The sequence below is a fragment of the Anomaloglossus baeobatrachus genome, chromosome 4 (genome assembly GCF_048569485.1).
Source record: "Anomaloglossus baeobatrachus isolate aAnoBae1 chromosome 4, aAnoBae1.hap1, whole genome shotgun sequence".
NCBI classification, from domain to species: Eukaryota; Metazoa; Chordata; class Amphibia; order Anura; family Aromobatidae; genus Anomaloglossus; species Anomaloglossus baeobatrachus.
The window spans coordinates 585621195-585644091 of NC_134356.1; the positions used below are offsets into that span (position 1 = coordinate 585621195).

Sequence of the window (22897 nt, forward strand, 5' to 3'; positions counted from 1 at the left end):
CACTGTATACCGAATCCGGCAAACCAGCGAAAAGCCAGATGTGTGAAACTAGCCTAATGGTCCAAGGTCAAACAGACAGAAGGTCACAAAAGAAACAGGAAGCGGGCAGAGAGGAGTCAAATAACGGTCCGGGATCAGAGAACAAAGATCAGAACAGACACACACCAAGGATACAGTTCCACTTGCGTTTTGCACGAAGGAGTGCAATCCGATAAAACATCGGATTGCTCTCACTCTAGTGCAAAACTATGGGGTAGTGTCCATCTGCGATTGTTTGCTCATGCCATAGCGCTATGTGGAATGAATCGCAGCACACTGCGTCTGGCAGCGAGTCTCGGCTCACATACACCCATACAAGTTTATGGGAGCGTGTGAAACCTCGCACTGCACTCGCATGTCATCCGACCACAGTGCGATGTACGCAAAGACAGGCAGTGGAGGAGATGGGGAGAAAGTGATCCCTTCCTCTTCTCCGCAGCTGTGATGCAATTGCAAGATTAAATTACAGTCGTATGACCCTCAGCTGATGATCGCAGCAGGGGGTTATTAGCATTGAAATTGAAATCTCGCATTGGAAACTATGCGCAAGTTGAACCATACCCTGAGAGCACAATTGCAGAACTAGAAAATACAACTGGCAATGTCCTTGGCTAGCATGCCCAGTAAAGAAGCCTGAGCAATTACAGGGAAAGTGGGACACCTGAGTAATCAGCACCAACATGGAATCCTGTGCTATTAAACACACTGCTAGCTCAGTAAGGCTATGTGCCCAGTGCCCATGGGAAAATGTACCCGCAGATTTTGCTGCGGAAAACCTGCAGGTTTATCTGGATTTTCTAAATAAATCTGCAGGTTTTAGCAAGTACAGACACTCCCCATGTTATCCTATGGGACATGGGGAGTGCTGTGTCCATGCTGCAGTATGTGCGGCTACGGAATATGCTGCGAATGTCCCACAGCAGCACATAACTGCATGGCAATTTTTCCTGTGGAAATATCTGCGGAATTCCCGGCCCTCCAATATGCAGATAGAGGCCGGGACTTCCGCAGGTAAGTCGCATGAATGTCCGCAGGTTTACTGCAAATATTTCGCTGGAATCCCGCAGCAATGGATAGCTGCGGATTCCGGGGAGCTGCTGCAGGAAACTTGTGGACATACCTGCGGATATATCCGCGGGTACATAGTCCTGTGGGCACATAGCCTTACAAGGGAAAGTGCAGCAGAACATCTCCAAAGGCAAGATGCTCTGCACAGAGGAATAGTGACACAAACTTTATTCTGTTAAGTCATAAGACTTCCAAACACTAAATTTAAAATAAAATGCTCAAAAAAAGTGTTTAAAGTGAATTTCTCCTGAAAAACTTGTCATATTTATCACCTCTAAAAAAACTTTGTGTGAGCCTAGCCCAAGGGTTCCTGCTGTGATAAACCCACAGAAAGCTACTATTTACTAGAGAATCTGTGTCTGTGCACACATGGGAGTATGAAATGGATGACTTTATAATACAGCTACATATAAATCCATGGATGACTCCCACATGCTAGTAAAACCCTCATTTTGTTGAAAATCACGCCCCATCCAATGGGGGACCTCATATAGACACAAATAACATAAACATCTCCCCACATGATATAATAAAAATCATGCCTTTTCAAAGCTGGTCATCTTTGGCCACTCATCCTAGGACATGTTAAGCCAATACAAAAGGCGAGAAGTACTTGGTCACACTGTGTTTTCTGAAATAAGACTTGCCCGTAATTTTGGCCCTTCACTCTGACAAATGTAAGGAGGTCCTGTACACTGCAAAAATCTGCTGTTTTAAGGACACCTATAAGTTGTAATTAGTGATGAGTGAAAACTAAATATTCGGGTTCAGGTTATTTGTACCAAATACCTAGTACTATTCCAGTATTCATCATGAATAATGAGCTTAATGCAAGTCAATGGGGAACCCAAACATTTTTCCCATTAACTTGCATTATGTTTGCTTTTCATGACAAATACTGGAATAGTACTAGGTATTCCGTACAAATAACCCGAATATTTAGAATTCACTCATCACTAGCTGTAATGTATCTGTGAATCCAGTACTGCAAAAACACTTACTAGAAAGCTGTATCATGATTTGTCAGTGTCTCTTTCTATCTGTCCTCTTTGCTCTCTCATTCTCCTACCTCCTCCCTATATACTTCAATAGATACTTGTAACCTGATCCCTCAGTGAGGTTGAATTTTAACAGTTTTTAAAGAAGCACTCCGATCAAACTTTTTATCTCTGTAATATATTGCACTCATCATATTATATAGCATTGTGTACTTACAAATGCTTATTTTGCCCTTATTCCCAGGTAATTCTTCTCTTTTTCATTAGGTCTGTGACATCACGTGATTAACAAGAGACTAGCTGAATCCTTTTAAGCTCCATGAAGTTAGGAAATCTCTTTTCCCTGCATAAATAATTCCGCTCTTCAATTCCTGATGCTGCTGCTCCCGCCTACCCATGCCAGGGACTTTTGCAGTGATGACTCATGCAGGGAAAAGAGACTTCCTTTGTCTACATAGTGCTAAGAAAAATTCAGCTAGTCTACTTTCAATCAAGGGAAGGATTATCAAAGGCAGTGGTTCAGGATGGTTATCCAGTTTTCATTAACTACCCTGGGTGTTCCATTACTGCAGTAACACGGTGAGCATACAACTTTTTTGTGTTTCTGCTTTTAATCACATTACCTAATGGAAAAGAGAAGAATTAACTGGGTACAAGGGCAAAATGAGTACACACAGTTCTACATAACATGATGACTGAAATATATTGAGAGAATAATAACTTTGATGGGCGTTCTCATTTAGGAGCGAATTTTGAGCTACGTAGGTGGCACGGAAGGACAAGGAGTAGTTAAAAAATGAAAGAGAAGCATATTTCTGTGATGAGATATATTACAGAGTTTCTTATATTTGCTTGTAATATTGATTTATGTAAAATTTGTTGAAACAACAATGATCATTTAAACAAGCATTTAAAAAAACAATCTGAGCCATGAGCTACATACAGGAAACCTGAAAATGGATGCCAATCAATATGTCATGACTGACAGTCCTGTAAATTGTGCAAACAAAGAATAGCTGGAACAAACCAAATACCTATCAGTTAAAAGGAGGATTACTGTCAGTGTGTTAAATGTTCATGGATCACCATTTGCTATGTTCTCTTATGTTATCTGAGAGCAACATAATGTAGGGACAGATACCCAATTTCCAATGTATAATTTGCTGGGCTCCTTGCTCCTTTTTCAATCAAATATTTTTTTTTTCACCTGCACACCTAGCAGTTCTCTGACTGCTGAGATCTGTATAACCCCAAACTCACTACTGATTGATAACTTTCTATATAGAATGTGCATAAGCATAAAATTGCTAATCAGTGGTGGAAGTTGTGATACACAGAGCAGGACTACATGCCACAAGATCACTGGTATTCCAATGATAATCTCCTGCTGATAAAATACATTTTATTTAAACTTCAACCCAGATCCCTAGAATCAGGCTCTCAGCCCCCATATTATGCCGCCCTCAGATTACACAGCAGAAACCTGGTGACAGATTCTTTTTAATATTTACAGTGGGTACAGAAAGTATTCAAACCCCTTTAAATTTTTCACTCTGTTTCATTGCAGCCATTTGGTAATTTTAAAAGTTCATTTTTTTTTCTCAATAATGTACACTCTGCTCCCCATCTTGACAGAATAAAACCCAGAAATGTTGAAATTTTTGCAAATTTATTAAACGAGCAAAACTGAAATATCACGTGGTCATAATTATTCAGACCCTTTGCTCAGGCACTCATATTTAAGTCACATGTTGTCCATTTCCTTGTGATCCTCCTTGAGATGGTTCTACTCCTTTATTGGAATCCATCTGTGTTTAATTAAACTGATAGGACTTGATCTGGAAAGGCACACACCTGTCTATATAAAACCTCACAGTTTACAGTGCATGTCAGACCAAATGAGAATCATGAGGTCAAAGCAACTGCCCAAGGAGCTCAGAGACAGAATTGTGGCAAGGCACAGATCTGGCCAAGGTTACAAAAGAATTTCTGCAGTACTTAAGGTTCCTAAGAGCACAGTGGCCTCCATAATCCTTAAATGGAAGAAGTTTGGGACTACCAGAACTCTTTCTAGACCTTGCCATCCAGCCAAACTGAGCAATCATAGGAGAACAGACTTGCTGAGAGAGGTAAAGAAGAACCCCAAGATCACTGTGACTGAGCTCCAGAGATGCAGTAGGGAGATGGGAGAAAGTTCCACAAAGTCAACTATCACTGAAGCCCTCCACCAGTCAGGCCGTTATGGCAGAGTGGCCCGACGGAAGGCTCTCCTCAGTGTAAGACATGAAAGCCCGCATAGAGTTTGCAAAAAAACACATCAAGGGTCCCAGACTATGAGAAATAAGATTCTCTGGTCTGATGAGATGAAGATAGAACTTTTTGGTGATAATTCTAAGCAGTATGTGTGGAGAAAACCAGGCTCTGCTCATCACCTGCCCCATACAATCCCAACAGTGAAACATGGTGGTGGCAGCATCATGCTATGGGGGTGTTTTCCAGCTGCAGGGACAGGACAACTGGATGCAATTGAAGGAAAGATGAATGTGGCCAAGTACAGAGATATCCTGGAAGAAAACCTCTTCCAGAGTGCTCTGGACTTCAGACTTGGCTGAAGCTTCACCTTCCAACAAGACAATAACCCTAAGCACACAGCTAAAATAGCAAAGGAGTGGCTTCAGAACACCTCTGTGACCATTCTTGACTGACCCAGCCAGAGCCCTGATCTAAACCCAATTGAGCATATCTGGAGAGACCTGAAAATGGCTGTCCACCAACATTCACCATCTAAGCTGACGGAACTGGAGAGGATCTACAAGGAAGAATGGCAGAGCATCCCCAAATCCAGGCATGAAAAACTTGTTGCATCATTCCCAAGAAGACTCATAGCAGTACTAGCTCAAAAGGTGGGTCCTATGCAATACTGAGCAAAGGGTCTGAATACTTATGACCATGTGATATTTCAGTTTTTCTTGTTTAATAAATTTGCAAAAAATTCTACATTTTTGAGGGGGTTTTCTGTCAAGATGGGGTGCAGAGTGTACATTAAGGAAAAAAAATGCATTTTTTTTTAATTTAGCAAATGGCTGCAATTAAACAAAGAGTGAAAAATTTAAAGGGGTCTGAATACTTTCCATACCCACTGTATAACTATAGCCTAAGTAACAATCCTTTCTTAAATAAGATACATATGTCTATATTCAGATTAGTGCAAGAAATGCATTCAGGTCCATTACTAGGTATAAACTGGAACCAATTTTGGATGAACATATTTTTCACATGTGGCCATGATTATTACTTTTACTACAGGCTTTTAAAAATTGCCAAATATATCCTATATACTGCATCTGTTCTAAAACCCCATCATATCATTTTCTGCTGTCCAGCAGGTGATGTTTCTGAACTGATGATACCCAGCATGCGTGAACATCCCCAAAGTCCTTTTTTATTGCAGATACCCATTGGTCTGGAATTCTCATTTCTCTACCTCCAGAAGAGAAAATGGCATAAGCTGTGGGATACATTTCTGAAAACATGCTTAAAGTTGCTTTACTGAACTGCACCTGCTTGTTGGAGTCCTGGATGGGAGTTCTGGATATTAGTCCTTTATATTTTGCACTTGTCCTTACTATGGCCCTGATTCATCATTTGTGAGCTTTTAAGTACCGGTAACTTTCCCTTTTTGTGTTGTGATAGTATTGCCATTTTGTGGTGTCAAATAGATCAAAATGGTGCATACGAATCATGAATGTGGTGCAAAGTAAGAAACGGGCTTTCTTGCTGTTTTGAATAATTTTTTTTGGTTGCAAAAATTTGACCAAAATCTTGGGAACTAGAGTAAAGTTGCGCCAAATTTTGCAACTCAGTTTGCAACTCCTCTGTCCCTGCTCTCCACTGATCCTCAACTGACTCATTTGATTTACATCCAATTTATTCAATGCAAAACTAATTTCCCAACAGCCTTTGCCTAAAGTTCTGCAGATAGAGTAGAATCTTTTCACATTGTGCTTGCTCTTAAGGGGGCTTTTACACGCAATAACATCACTAACGAGATATTGTTGGGGTCACGGAATTCGTGACGCACATCCGGCCTTAGAAAGGAGGCGGTTCGCCGGCCACAGCGACGTCGCTAGGAAGGTAAGTATGTGTGACGGGTGTAAGCGACGTTGTGCGTGTAAAGCAGCCTTTAGTCTTGATTAAGGGCAGCAGTGACAGATCAGTGAGATAACACTGCTGTCCCCCTGATTTGCGCTGTAAAGTCTCAGTATATTCAATGTAAGGCTTGGTTATTCTGTCTTCCTTGCCTCCTGCTTAAGGCTCTGTGTGCACTAGTGCGTTTTACCCGCGGATTTGCCGTGGAAATTTCTTGAGAAATGTCTGCAATCTAAATTCTATGAGAAAAAAAAATAGCTGTGCGCACTGTGCGGATTTTTCTCAAGAAATTTCCTTCAGAAGAATTTCTCGAGGAAATTTCTTGAGAAAATGAGCATGTCAATTCTTTTCCGCGGGTACCCTGCGGATTTTGGCAGTACAGCCTGCAAAATCCGCAGGGAACCACCCGCGGGAAAATCGCGGCAAATTCGCAGATATTCCGCGGCTAATCCGCGGCAAATCCGCGGCCAATCCGCATGCGGATTTGGTGCGGATTTTTTCCAGAGGTCCGGAAATCTTTCACTCCCAGAAGTTTCTCAAGAAATTTTCTTGAGAAACTTCACATTTCTAGTGCCCACATAGCCTAAGATTGGTATCTTCCTGTCAGCTGTTAGGCTATGTGTCCACGGTAGAATGTACCTGCGGATTTTTCAGCATGAAAATCCGCGACTTTCACGGCAAATCCGCACCTTATTTTTGCCGCGGATTTGCAGCGGATTTACCGCGGAATTGCCGCGGATTTTGATGCAGATTTTTTTTTTTTTTTCCCCATTCTATACCCAAAATCCGCACCAAAATCCGCAACAATAATTGACATGCTGCAGATTTTTCCGGATCAAAATCCGCGGCAAATCCGCCGCTGAAAAATCCGCAGCATGGACACAGCATTTCCAAAATGCCATTGAAATGGCTTGGAAGTGCCGCTGCTGCAGATTTTCGGAAAATCCGCGGTAAATCCGCGGCAAATCCGCGGCAAAATCCGCAGCGTGGGCACATAGCCTTAGCAGTGCGAAGCTGCATCTCGTGGTAACACACTGGATATTCTACACACAGCACTCACAGTATACACTAGTAATGTAGGCCAGGAGAGCGATATGACTGCAGCTAATTATTGTATGGACTCACCAAGTATGCTACTGCTTTCTTATATAAGGCAGTAATGATATTGTCAACTGCATTCAGGCACATACAGATGGACATGCAAGACAGAGTTGGATGTGGGGTGAAGAAACTGAGAAATCAGCAGCCAGGAAGGATTTGATAGTTATGTCATTTCATAGCTCATAAAAAGTTAGTATTGGATCATGTACAGCACTGGCAGTCAGCCTTAAGACCATGTGTCACGTCTGCTTATAGTCAATGGGCAAACAAATGTTGAAGTGTTGTCTTAGGCTAGAAATGCTGGCAAACAATACTACAGTACAAGAACGTAGTGCAACTCTGCACTACATGGCCCCATAATGCCCTTGTTTGTTGCCTTTCAGTCTCCTCACACAGCTCTGCCATGTGTATGAAGCCACAGCAGGGGCGGACATGTGATTGGTGAAAGCTGTGCAGCCACACAGGGGCCAAAGAGGTGCTGGGACCCAGTTTTGCCTCCAAAGTAGGTGAAATTGTCCCTTTTGATGAGTTTTTGGGCAAAAGAGGGCTCATGTATTGCTTTCGCACAGCTGCAGTTTCTGTCTGCAGCCCACAATATCATAAAAACACCAGTTTAGGATTTCTACACACAGACCAGGCAAATCAACAATATGTATGTAATAGAAATGAGCGAAACAGTTATAAACTGATCAAATTCCAAAAAAAGTAAAAAAAGAGGGTACGACCTGTTAAAAAATTAGCCTAAGGCATAGTGACAATTGTGAAAATACTAAAACAAGAAATATGCCATAAACAAACGGGATCACCTTTAAAAATCAATGTGTTAAAACCAAGTTTAAAAACACTTAAAGGCATCTGTCACCAGGTTTTTGCCACCAAATCTGAGAGCAGCATAATGTAGGGGCAGAGACCCTGATTCCAGCGATATGTCACTTACTGGGCTGCTTAGTGTAGTTTTAATAAAATCACTGATTTATCAGCAGTAGATTATCATTAGAGGACTACTTGGTGTGCCACAGGTAGTCCAGCATATTCATAAGCTCTGTATAACTGCTAGATCTACAGCAGAGAAAACACTGATTTTATCAAAATGACAGCAAACAGCTCAGTAAGTGACACATCGCTGGAATCAGGGTCTCTGTCTCTACATTATGCTGCTCTCAGATTAGGTATAAAAACCTGGTGGCATATTCCCTTAAAAAATGCATAATGGCAGTAATAAGCTAATCAGACATACCCATAATAAAACTCTGATTTTCCCATCTAAACACACGTCAAAGATTCCCATAAGCAGAACTTAGCTATAATAAACCATTAAATATTAAAATTCATAATAAATGCCAATGAGAAAGCAACAGAAGTATTTTACATAATACAATTAAATGTTAAAATGAACCAATGTGTACCCCAAAATACTACTGGCACCACCACAGTACACTTGATAGTCAATAGAAAATAGCGTTGTATAATAAACCATATATCAGAATAATACATACGTTGGTTGAAACCAGGATATTTACAGCAGTGTTACGGAGAAAGTGAAAGAATTGCCAAACAGTGCCAGTAAAAACGGCAATATAATGCTGACGAAACCAACGCAAATCCACAAAAGAATGAAAGATGGCATCTGAATGAGACCAGTGAAGAGAGTGATAAGATGGTGGAAAGAACTCTCGCGTTTCGCCACCAAAGAGTGTGGCTTCCTCAGGGGCCATGTAAGGTAAGGCAAGGTAATCTCTTTTATTTGTGCCATATTTCTTGTAATCTAATCAAATTCACTGGAAATATCACCCAGATATTGAGATTCTAACCTTTTCTGGTATTCGATTTGTAGAAATGCAGAAAAAAAGCTGCCAGATAGCTGACAAATACCTGGATTTTGAAAAAAAACAGTAAACTTTTCAGCTCTCCAGTCTCCTCATTTGGAGCACACGTGCTGCTGTTCTTCACTAGGCTCCATGCGGTCACGTGCTGGCGCAATGCTCGTCATTGAAATCGTGCTCCAAGTCCAAAAACATACAGATAGGCAATTTAGATTGTGAGCCCCAATGGGAAAAGTGTTGCCATTGCATGTAAAGCACTGTGGAATTAACAGCGCTATATAAATAAATAAATATCAGCAGTACAAAACAAAAGTTTGGACACACCTTCTCATTCAATGAGTTTTCTTTATTTTCAGGACTCTGAAAATTGTAGATTCACATTGAAGGCATCAAAACTATGAATTAAAACATGTGGAATGAAATACTTAACAAAAAAGTGTGAAACAACTGAAAATATGTCTCATATTCTAGGTTCTTCAAAGTAGCCACCTTTTGCTTTCATTACTACTTTGAACACTCTTGGCATTCTCTTGATGAGCTTCAAAAGGTAGTCACCGAAAATGGTTTTCCAACAGTCTTGAAGGAGTTCCCAGAGATGCTTAGCACTTGTTAGCCCTTTTGCCTTCACTCTGCGGTCCAGCTCACCCCAAACCATCTCGATTGGGTTCAGGTCTGGTGACTGTGGAGACCAGATCATCTCGAGTAGCACCACATCACTCTCCTTCTTAGTCAAATAGCCCTTACACAGCCTGGAGGTGTGTTTGTGGTCATTATCCTGTTGAAAAATAAATGATGGTCCAACTAAACGCAAACCAGATAGAATAGCACGCCGCTGCAAGATGCTGTGGTAGCCATGCTGGTTCAGTATGCCTTCAATTTTGAATAAATCCCCAACAGTGTCACCAGCAAAGCACCTCCACACCATCACACCTCCTCCTCCATGCTTCACGGTGGGAACCAGCCATGTAGAGTCCATCCGTTCACCTTTTCTACAAAGACACGGTGGTTGGATCCAAAGATCTCAAATTTGGACTCATCAGACCAAAGCACAGATTTCCACTGGTTTAATGTCCATTCCTTGTGTTCTTTAGCCCAAACAAGTCTCTTCTGCTTGTTGCCTGCCCTTAGCAGTGGTTTCCTAGCAGCTATTTTACCATGAAAGGCTGCTGCACAAAGTCTCCTCTTAACAGTTGTTCTAGAGATGAGAAGGTGTGTCCAAACTTTAGGTCTGCACTGTATATTATATATTTAAATATAAGTGACTCAGTGACGGCCTGGTGAAGAACGGTAGCACCAGAGACCCGAAACGAGAAGAAGATAGAAGTCAGAGTAGATTAGGGTTAACAATGGTGGTAGAAGTGATTATAATTTATTTTTAACCCTTTCCTTTTAGATTTGCGCTAATTTTATTCAATGCAAATTGATTTGGCAGCCAAATGCAAGCAAATCTGATGACAACTAAAGTCAGGTGATGCGCTCATCTCAAGTAAGTAACCCATTAACAATTGTGTACAAATTAGGGAAAGTCGTAAAGATTCTATATAATTGCGTTTTTTGAGTTAAGTGTCGCTGAGGATATTTCCCAGCCTTAAATCATATAAGCATGAAGGATTTCCCGGCTGACATTCCCCTGGATTTGGCAACAGTCATTTTTCAGAACGAAGCCTCCGTATTCTGTATTATTAGACATTTGCATAAACCATTACTGACTGGAACGCGTATTATTGCACTCGTCATTTACAAACCTCGGCTGTGGGTACCCCCTCTGGTGGTCGACAGTGGAGAACAATCATTCCTTCGATGGGGACTTCTTTTCCTTGAGGGTCTTGTTCAAAATTTTTCCTCAAGTCTGAAGGGAGAAAAGGGCAAAATAACAGACCTGCTGTGACTGAAACGAGCTTTTGTGTTAGAAAACAAGAAGTTTTACACATTTCTTATTCAGCACATACATACTTTGAATCTGGGGCCATGGAGGCAATAACAGAAGAAATAGCTGCCTTGGGGACAATGTGCCTTGACTGAGCGATTCCAGCCATGAATATAATATTTTTTGCTGCTTTAGTGCATCAGATGGGAAAAACATGTCTTTAGCGTAGCTTATCACATACATTCAAGGTCAATAGAAAATAAAAACTGGCATAAAAAACAGCCATTAAAATTGTTTTAAGTTTTTCTTTTACGCTTTGAAAGTTCTTTCACAGATATATATATATATAGAATTAATATATATAGAAGGGTATGTGCCCACTGCCCACGTTGCAGATTTGAGTGAAGGATTTTTGCTACACACTTTTTATGGTATTTATACAATTTTTAGTGCATTATTACATTAGTGACGATCACGGGGGTTCCTGCGATGTATCCCCGCGATCGCTCAAGGGCGTCCAGCTGATGTTATAGCCGAGACCAGGCTTTCAGTGTAACACACCCACCAGGGACGTGGGGCACTTGGGACCGGACCGTTTCTGTTGGGAAGTCACGACGGCAGGGCCCGACTTCATGACCCTGGTGGTGTCGTTTAAATGAGCCACCTGTGGTATTCGACAATGTATGGCCGACGCTGTGGGATGGGACTGCTATGGCAGATGGTGATGCAACAATGATGGTACAGCTCCCCACAGGTGGAGCAGGGCCCCAGGGCAACCGGTATTGTCTATGATGGAGGAATTAACATTGGCGTGCAGGACCGAAGACGCAGCCAATAACTAGACAACAGGGACTGTAGCTTCCTTTACCTTTTTACTTGGATAGGTGCAGGCTAGGGAAACTAGCTCAGATGGTAACGGAGGTCTGGGCAGCCTGGAAGCAATTGGAGATCCACCTAGCCAAGTGGGTTCGGAGGCCTTCCTTCTGCGCTGTCCGGTGTAGGCCCCTGCTGCTTAAAGCTATGCTGGGGCCTTCTTCCTCGTGTTGTACTATTTCCACAGTTCAACAGGTGGTGCGAGTGTTTTACAGGTGCCGCTCCTTTGGTAACGTCTCCTGGCTCTAATATGCTGCTGTGCCGACGGGCGTTCTGTGTGGCCAGAAGACATGCAGTCTCCTGCCATCCGGATTCAGCTGCCAGAACTTCAGTACTCAAACAACCAAGGACTCCGGCGTCCTGTCTCTAGCACTTTGCTCTGGGGTGAGCTCCATCACCGCTCCGCTCCCCAGGCTTTTCTCAACTTCTCACTATCTTCTTCTCTTTCACTAACTCTCCACTTCCCTGAGACGGGTTCTTCAGTGACTCCGGTCCTCAGAACATCAGGCTGGTCAATCCTCCTACTCCTTCATCATTCCCCTCACTAACCCCTCCCTCAGGCCAGAAATTATAGGGAAGCTCCCCTTAAACCGGGTTTTAGAGCACCCCCTTCTGATCTGGAGTCAAGAAAGCATTGGCAGCTGGTGCTACCTAGTGTGGGGGACCCCCATCTTGCTTCCAGGCATAACATCTTCCCCTGTGAGGAGGGCAACGCTATTGTGGCAACCAGACCACTGGAGTGCCACAAGTGCATGGAGCGGTGCACACACTGCTCCCAGCAGCTGCGATCAATCGTGATTGCAGTATTCAGAAGGCAGGGAGATGGATCGCTTTCCTCTCCCTGGTGATTAGGTCCTTGTAATGCAATCACAGGGACCCGATCGCTGCCACAGCAACCCTGGGTCATTACCATGACGACCTCAGGTTACTGAGATATTATTTGCCTCACAGACCAAGCTGTATGCATGGTGTGTGAGGTAAAGTGTCAGTGCTGCAAGTGCAGCACTGCCAGATATAATCCACTGTAGTGATCGAGTATGAGCACTGCAGCAGAATATATCAGACGTGGTAAAAAACGCAAAAGAGTTGACATGCTGCAGATTTCTTCTGCAACAAAATCTGCAAAGAAAAAAAGATGTGCACATCAAGTCAGGATTCTCATAGACTTTGCTGGGATGTTTTTTTCCTTGCAGTATTGATTAAAATCTGCAAGAAAAAAATGCATGAAAAAAACCTCAACAAAATGTGGCATGGGCACACAGCCAAAATTCAATGTTTTACATTGTATTGCAGTAATGCCTGCTTTACACGAGTTGACCGATCGTGCGATTTTACGATCGATCGTACCTGCCCCTGTCATTTGTGCATCACGGGCAAATCGCTGCCCGTGTCGCACAAAGTCATGAAACCCCCGTCACACGTACTTACCTGCTGAGCTGTGGATGGCGAACATCCACTTCCTGAAGGGGGTGGAACGTTTGGCGTCATAGCGACGTCAAACAGCCGCCGGCCAAAAGAAGCGGAGGGGCGGAGATGAGCGGGACATAAACATCCCGCCCACCTCCTTCCTTCCGCATTGCCGGCGGGAGCCACGGGACGCAGGTAAGCTGTGTTCATCGTTGTGTGCTGCCCCGGGTACGATGACCAACCGGCGCCATTTTAATTAAACAATTTTTTAAAACTGAGCGACGAGTACACGACTCACGATTTGTGAGCAATACTGCATCACTCGGTGGTGTCACACAAGACGACGTCGTGAACGATGCCGGATGTGTGTCACGAAAACCGTGACCCCCGACGATGCATCGCACAATAGCTCGTCTCGTGTAAAGCCCGCATAAGAGTTGCATTCAATTCTGTGGTCTCCAGAGCTGTAATGTCCCATTATTCCTTGTTTTCATAGACCATGTATAGAATCTCCCTTTAAAAAAAATGACTTTCCTCCTACACAATAGGAGTGCAGCTGAATCTGCAGTAATGTCTCTGCGTTCAGGATTTCTGACTATTATGCAGTTTCCCACAACAGAAATCTGAATGTAGCTTAAAGGGAATCTGTCAGAATGATTTACCCCACAAACTGTTTATATGGTCATGATGCTCTCTGAAAAATAATGTCATCCACATCTTTACTTATGGAATCTGTTGCTCTCTGACCGGAAAAATATTGTTTTGATTCATATGCAAATGTAGCTTAAGTGCTCTGGGCGTGTGAAAGCACTTCCCGAGCCTCTGCCTCCCTGGCTGCTGCCTATGCTCATACTTGGCTTTTGCCAATTACCTCCCATCTGGGGATGGGTGGGGAATAACACTGCCAGAGCACTTAAGCCTCACCTCATTTAATTAGGAATTAAAAAGCATTTTTGGGGGGTCAGAAAGCAAAAGATTGATTAAAGTGTGTAGACTGTCTTTCACAGAGCAACATGGCCATATTATCAGTTTAAGAAGGTAAAGAAACAAATTTGTCAGTCTCCGCAAGGAGAAAAGCTTTCCCCTTAGACCCAGTCTTAGCTTCTCATACAGCCAGACCAGATCCCATACTTTACACTGACGAGGGGCAATCACTCCGAAACACCATGTCTGCAAAGTGAGGTTCTGATCTGGCATAAATCTTAAGACATATGTCAAGGTACGTTAAAGGGCCACTTTTGATTCTTAAGATTGCTACTTCCAATAGGTGGCTCTAGAGTTCACCTACTTTCTCCCTGAAGAAACAATTGCATATTTCCCAGAGGAGCATTGCAGCTATAAGACTCCTCACTGGCAGACAGATTGGTTTGTCAGTCTCAAATAAAAAAGTTTTCCACTTAGACCCCTTTGTTTTTTTTTGGTAATGTTGCATATAAAGCAGCTCACACCCAAAGAAAGGGAGTTGGTGTGTCACATTCAATGCAGTTGTGTGTTTACAAGGTGTGCAAGCGGAGCAGAGATGGGTGTGATTACAATCACCTTTCATCTCAAAGCAATCAGTGTGGGAAGAGAAGCAGTAGTGTAGTGCTGAGTTTTATCTTATTACAAACACAAATGGAGCTGCAGCTCTCCTCTCACAGTACTGTCAGCTCTGCCCCTCACTGGCTTTTATGAGATGAAAGCTGAAAGATGTTAGTAATCTCTACTTTACTCCTGACCCTGGGTAATGAGACAATGATTTGCAGGGACATCAGCGACAGGACACTGTTTGCCATTACATGTCTTAGGCCCCCTTCACACGCATGTGAAAAAAACGAACCGTTTTTTCACCTACATATTAAAGGAGTGGTTTGCTCCCCGTGTGCCGTGTTTGTGGCACATTCGAGTTCTCCTGCGTTACACGTAATAACACACGGAGAACGGAAAGTCCCGCCTTACCTTATTCTTACGGAGCTGTCTGTGGTGCTGAATGACAGTGTCCGGCACAGGCCACGCCCCGCTGATGCTGCTTCCGGCCCCCAGTGAAGAAGATGCGTTGTTCAAATTCACTGGGGGACGGATGCAGGTGACAGCCGCGGCAGAGACTGCAGGGCTGGTGGAGGTGAGTATGTGTTTTTTTTATTTTTAAAATGACACGTGTTTCTCCGGCGCGTGTCACGTGGGACCGCATCCACACTACATCTGTGTGGTACAGGTGCGGGCCGTGTGCCACCCATGCTGCCGGAGAAAAACGGACATGCCTCCGTATGGAGCACACGGGCACATGTCTGCTCCACACGGAGGCACGGGCCAATGACTGAACACGTGGGTGCACATAAACCCATTGATTTTAATGGGTATACATGTGCCGTGTCTCCGGTACATGCGGAAACGGACCTAGCACGTGCCGGAAGCACTTGCGTGTGAAGGAGGCCTTACACTGTGAAAAAAGCATCTATACTGGGGAAATGTTCATTTTTACCTTGCATGTTACTGCCTGCTTATGACTGGTCAGACTCACACAGCGGGAAAAGTACACAGTCTTCTTTAATGTAACAATAAAGAGTATTGAGAGAATTTCTTTTTAACCATCGCAATACTTACATGCTATACGCACAGAAGCCCTTCTGCTTTTGGAGGTCCCAAGATTACTCCAAGCAACACATTGGCACCAATAATCCTCAGAGCCATGAAAATCCTCCACTTGCTGCCTGGTCACATTGATCAGAACCTCTAAAACTTTCAGCCCTGGAAAAGCATAAAGAAAAGACTTTATATAATAACATAACTGGTAAACACAATGTTCTCTACAGTAAAAGCAGCATAATGAGCTTTATGTCCTCATAGTCTAACAACAAACTATTAATTTCATAGTTTTATACTATATAGTGACAATTTGCTCTCTACAGTATATATATATATATATATATATATATGTAATGCGCAGGCTCAATGAAAGGTTAAAGACCGCCCGCGCATGCGCACTACAATACTTTGATCTACCCTAAAGAGGGCAGAGCAAAATGTGCCTGTTCAGGACCTCAATGTCGGCTAGTGTGCATGACATAGGACATATACAGTATTTGTGGACATATATTTGTGTTTCTTCAGATATTTTGTCATACCATGCCTGATGAAGGGTCCTGAGATGTCTCGAAAGCTTGCTTTGTAACATCACTTTATTTTATTTTAGTTAGCCATCACAAGATTAAAAGGTATCACAAGATTATAATTTTGTTCCTCTCACTGAGAACATTCAATAATTTGACATAGGACATGTCATGTACACGGGCCTCAAAAGAAGGAGGACAGAGATTGCCGCAGAGAGGAATGGACCAGAGAGCAGCGACACCCATCGGACCGGACTGGCCCTTATATGAGTATTATAAAAGTGTTTTTTTCGTTCTACAGAGCGGCCTGGGCTCTTATATACAGTATTCTGGATTGCTGTATATAAGGGCTCACTGGTGGTGGCCGTGTGGTGCCCCTGACCTGGTCAGGCACCACTGAGTACTGCACCCATGCTGGGGGCAGTACAATACAGGTAATCCAGAAGGCTGACCGAGGTGTGACTACACAGGCGCATAGTAATCAGGTCTCACACATTGACCTTTTGGAGGACTCCTGAGAACTTCCAGGAGGGGGCGTGGCCTCCATGTCCACTCAAGGGGTCTGGTAGAGAGCCTGGTTGCTAGGTGGCGTAGGCAAGAACAGGAGAGCAGGAGCAGTGAGCCAGTTTAGTGTGCAGCTCAGGGAGAGCAGACGTGAGGAGCAGACCCTGGAGCTGTTGCAGTCTAACAGCGTCCGCGCAGTGACTACCAATGGGGGAGATCGGTCACCTGGTAGTGCCACCCGAAATCCACCCAAAGCTAGAGAGACCAAAGGGGTGGCAGAGTAAGGGGACTGCCAGGGAGGTACCAGGCTCGCAGGGGTAACAGGTCCCAGTGCAGAGATAGATTTACCTTTCTTCTGCCAAACCTGCCAGTGGGGGCACTTCAGACCCACACCACACCACTACAGAGTCCGCAGCCACGTAGCAAAGAGGGCCCATAGTTCACAAGAGGCAAGCAGCCGGAGTGACCTGGTCCAGGCTACAAGCAAACGGGCCGAAATGAGGGGGAGCAGCAACTTCCCTGGGTGACCCCCGTAGGGACTGCAAGTCGGGGTCACCACAAACACAAATGGCTAAGGAAGGCGAGTTGGTAGTCACCCTCATCAGCCAGCCGGAAGGATACCTTGTTCCAGCCTGGTTCATCCCAGCTACGCCCGGGTTACTCACTCTGCCACCTAACGTGAGTAAAATCCCTAAAAGACTGTTTGGACTGTGCCTGAGTCATTCTGCGACCTGTGGTCCCACACTCCTACCCAGGACCCTGGGGCTTGCCTCACTCTCGGGAGGCCACTACAACTGACTGCACCCACCATCAGCCCCAGGCACCCCTTAACCTGCAGTGGCGGTCACCCTGACCGCAATACCGAGAGTGGCGTCACGAAAATCCTAAAGAAGGTTTCCTACCTGTGACCAGACCGTCCCGTCACGTGGAGTCCCTGAAGGTAATGCACGACACAGACACCGCAACAACACCTGTGGGGCTTCACAGCCGCAGCTCATAAGAGACAAATCTGGTGACAGGTTCCCTTTAAAGATCTGTCACCAAGTAAAAAGTGGCCAGTTTGTGCTCTTATTTCTTTGCCAGCTCTGCCATGGGCTTGTATCCTTATACATCCATGGACTACAACAATGTAACTCAATAGGATATTAATAAAACATTATTACTATGTTAAAAATGAGAAGTTCTTTCATTAATCTCATATTTATGCTTACACCACATAAAAGAGTAGTGTTTATAGACGGTGTGTATTCTAGAAGTAATTATAGTAAATTAGAAAAGATTTCATACAGTAAAAACATAGCAACAACATAATGCAGAAGAGTAAAGGGTGAGGGGGAATAATGAAGCGTTTCCTTAGATATACTGGAATTGCGTGGCGACATCAAAGCTTGTGTGAGATTCAATTAGTTTTTGTGTAATAAGGTGTTTAGGATATTATTTTATCATCTTTGCACAAAATGCACAATGCTTCTTTGAACATCCCTACAATATAATGAGAGTCAATAGAGTTACTGTAATACTGCGTCACTGTCTAGGATTCTCCATATATATGTAATGGTGGTAATCACCAGTATCATTGGCCAGTGTTTCCCAATGCAATTTCTCACTAGGATACACTTTGAGAATATTCTATAGAAAAACATCTGTGGCAATGCGTGATACACTGACAATTATTCTATCACTTGTGAAAATCCTATGCACCTCGCCGGTTGGGAATATCTGAGGACGGAAACACTGGTGCAAACCTTATCAAGTACATAGGGGTTAATCAAAAGTGTTTATACAATCAGTAGGATCACATCGCAGGTATAGTAAGAAAAGGAGTAATGGAAGAAAGGATCCGGCACGATTATATTATAAAAACATCAAAAATCTTTATTTCCATGGTTAAAAAAGTACCTGTGGAGACCAAGCGGTGTACCTCACAAGAGACTTAACGCGTTTCAGACTGCGGTAAAAACAAGAGAGTCCTTAATCATAAGGACTCTCTTGTTTTCACCGCAGTCTGAAACGCGTTAAGTCTCTTGTGAGGTACACCGCTTGGTCTCCACAGGTACTTTTTTAACCATGGAAATAAAGATTTTTGATGTTTTTATAATATAATCGTGCCGGATCCTTTCTTCTGTTAGTCCTTACACTCGTATTACCGGCTGGGACCTCCCGGTGGATGCCGTGCATTTGTGGACTTCAACACTCAGACAGCAGGTGAGCTGAAAAACCTCCTTTCTCATAGTAAGAAAAGGCTATTTTCCTGGAGCAGAGGCATTGTTAAAGGTCCATGTCCACAAGCCAATAATGGGTGAATGAGAGTTCACAAAAACAACCGCCATCCATGTGCCTCAGGGGTGGACATATCATTAGTGCAACCTGTGCAGCCGCACAGGGGCCCAAGAGGTAAGGGGGCTAATTTTTACCTCCAATGCAGGTGGAATTGTGAATTTTGATGAGGTGCAAAAGGGTCCATATTTTGTTCTTGCACAAGGGCCCTCTTCTGTCTGTGTCCCCCAGTGATGTGCCTGTATTAAAAATACTAGAAACAGCCAGAACTCACTCCACCTCAGTCCAGTGCCGCATCTCCACCACTGCTGGAATGACACCACATCAATAACACTGCAATCAATGGGCTCCATGGTTGTGCCATCTACATCGGCAGAACCACAAAGTCAGTGATTGACTGAGACCATCATCGCAGCAACCGGCAATCAATTACCAGAACAGCACTGGAAATGCAGTGCTGGACCCGGGGAAGATGAGCACCGGCCGAAAGGTAAAAAAACATTTATACCAAATATATAAAGAATCACTCCAATCTTTAGTTTTTTTGTCAATGCTGGAGTGGTGCTTTTAACCTAAGGACCCTGCCATTCTTATACTCACCCTCCAGAGTTTTCCTCTGCTTTCGGCATCGTTCTGGTCCAGTGGTGCCATCTTTTGCCTGTAACTTCTGATTGGCCAGAAGTCAGTTACGTCACAATCTCTCAATACAAGTCTATGAGAGCCAGCACGAGGATCACATAGACAGACTTGTATTAATTTATGAACACCAGCCAGCACGCTCCCTAAGGCCTCCAACACACATACTTTAAAAACACGCACGTGCCGCGAGACACGTATTTTCCCTGCATGTTGCGTGTGGTAAGTACGTGTGTCGGGTACGTGCGGTCCACGTGTGTTCTCCGTGTGCTATCCGCGATAGCACACGGAGAACCGTTAATTTGCATACTCAAGTGGTCCTCGCTGCTGTCCATGGTTCTGATCTTTGGCTCCAGCCCCGCCCACTCCCCGCTGACGCTGCTTCTGGCATAGTGGAGGGGCGGAGATTAGCGCCCATGACAGCACGTCCACCTCCTTTACACGCTCATAATGAGCAGCGGCCGGCAGGAACATTTTGCAGCGGAAAATTCTACAGGGCTGGTGGAGGTCAGTTTGTGTTTTTTTTATTTTTAAAATAATGACACGTGTTCTCCGGCGCGTGTCACACGGAACCGCATCCACACTGCATTCGTGTGGTACGGGTGACCCCCGTGCTGCCGGAGAATACGTGGACATGTCGGCGTAAGAAAATCACGGACGCACGTAAGTGCAGAACGGACACACGTTCCATTCCAAAATACTTATGTGTGTCCAAACAATAATGAAAACATAGGTCCACGTGTCTCCGTGCCGCCGGTACGTGAGAAAACTGCCAAACACGTACTGGTGGCACGGATGTGTGTCTTAGGCCTAAAACACTGAAGCTACTGGCAGATCACAAATCAACCACAGTAACGCTAAAAACAGATGAAGGCGGCGAAAGGTGAGTATAAAACTGGGAGCTGGAAACTTACATTTAAAGCACCACTCCAGCAGCTGAGCTATTTAAATAAAGGGAAGATTCATTAAACACCATATGTCAGAAAACAGGAGTATAAAACCCCCTAACTTTTGCACTGAATTTGGCACATTGTACTCCAGCAAGCCCTTTATTATAGGTAACCTCTCATGTGCCCTGACTGTCTCTACCCAGCAACACAATAGAATGTATGGGGATTTATTTAATCTAATAAGATATTTCATCGAGTTTACTAACACTGTAGTGTTTATAAAATTTACGGTACTTTAAAGGGAACCTGTCACATGTAAAAATGCTTTTAAAGTGCACCAATCACCAGGATTTTTCTATATAACCTAAAGCCAGTGCTGTATTGGGACTATCAGGCTGATTCTATATACAGTGGAACCTTGGTTTATGAGAACAATCCGTTCTGGGAGTGTGCTTGTAAACCAAGTTGCTTGTCTAGCAAAGCAAAATAATGCAAGCTCAGACAATTCGTTCCACAACTAGTGCAATGTCCCATCCTGGTCCCCTATTGTGCCATTCCACACACGCACAAACACACATATAAGGCTCACCTTTCCTTCTGTTCCCTCGCTGGCCTCCTGGTTTTTTGTAGTACTCCGGTACAGGATGTGTATCCGGTAACCATCGCAACCGATGCTGGAGCTTCCACTGCCAGAGCATTGACGTCAAAGGCATGAGCTGCTTGCCTCTGATTGGTCAGTGCGCTGCCTTTGAGAAGCGGCTGACAGCGGAAGTTGCTCCATCGTCACAATGGTTACCCGATACACATTCTGTACCGGCGGACTACAAGAACCAGGAGGCCGGCAAGGGAACGGAAGGTAAGGTGAGCATAATATGTGTGTGTGCGTGTGTGTTTGTGTGTGTGTGCGGACTGCAAGAGCGGGTCAGAGCACAGTGAAAGTAAGGACCGGAAGTATGTGCGGTGAGTATTTGCTCATACAGTAAAACTTGGTCATAAACTGAGTTACAAATTTCCAGCAAGCTTTGCTCATAAAGTGAAATACTCACACACCAAATTACTCATAAACCGAGGTTAAAATGTATACCTTTAGTTGTCAGCTAGGATGTATAGGTTTTAAAACACAAGCAAGTAAAATCAGCAGAATTTTGAGTGACAGCAGCTGATAGCTGGGGTGGGTATTCATAGTTATCCCCTCCTCCTATTATTTATGCTAATTCTATTATACAATTGTTTTACTTTGTGACTAAAACGACCTGTGCTGATGTCATACCCATGTGACCAGAAGTGGCCTCAGCCAACATAGCTTATACCAGGAAGCAGCACTTTTCTGTTGGCTGAGGCCCCACCCCTTCTGGTCACATGGAGATAACTATGAATATCCACCCCAGCTATCAGCTGCTGCAGATGCTGTCACGCAATAAGCTGCTGATTTTACAAACTTTACTGTTTCAAAACCTATACATCCTAGCTGACAACTGAAGGTATGTATAGAATCAGCCTGATAGTGCCAGTATAGCACCGGCTTTAGGTTATATAAGAAAATCCTGGTGATTGGTGCACTTTAACCTGCAGGAATGGGGTTAATCTTCAGGTTAATAGACACAAACACAGAGCAGTGACTACTGTAAACCCATGCCGGCGCTGCCCCGTGACTGAAACCCAAAAGCTGACAGGTGGATTTTTCCTCCTGGAAGTGGGAGTTAATGTGCAGGTGTTGGGCAGGTTTAAAATGCTCTTCACCTGCATATTAACCCCATATCTGCAAGTTAACAGCATTTTTACACATGACAGGTTCCCTTTAATCCAACATCATTGTGTGCTGCCCCCGTGTCAGCAGTCGGGCTGCTCTGGATCCGCGGTGGCTTGAGGGGTCTCTGTATCCGGGGGTCGTGCGGCTACCCGAATTGAAGGGGGCTATGTACAGGGGATGGTGTGGAAAGTTTGTGACGCCACCCGTGGTGTGTGGTAAGGGTGAAGTACCACCGCTGCGGCTGGGAGTACGTGGTGGCGATGGTGTGGGCAGCCAGGTGTTTAACCCCTCCATGGGTAGGGGGGAATGCCCCGGGACTCAGTGATGGTGTTGGGAAGGTGACGTCGGGCCGGTAAGTGTTAATTGCGTACTCAGTCCAATAACGCTGACAACCGTGGTAAACCAAAGTTTTTGATGCCACTGCAG

At 44.1% G+C, this 22897-nt stretch overlaps 1 protein-coding gene across 3 annotated transcripts in view; it reads right to left on the minus strand.

Moving 5' to 3' along the window:
* The window catches only part of UNC5D (unc-5 netrin receptor D), a 952147-nt gene that overhangs the window by 605329 nt on the left and 323921 nt on the right, over nt 1-22897 (minus strand). For all 3 annotated transcript variants that reach the window (XM_075346117.1, XM_075346118.1, XM_075346116.1), the window contains exons 3-4: nt 15909-16052; nt 10924-11027 (exon numbers count right to left, since the gene is read on the minus strand). In XM_075346117.1, coding sequence (XP_075202232.1) covers nt 10924-11027; nt 15909-16052 — 248 coding nt within the window. The remainder of the gene's footprint in view (nt 1-10923; nt 11028-15908; nt 16053-22897) is intronic.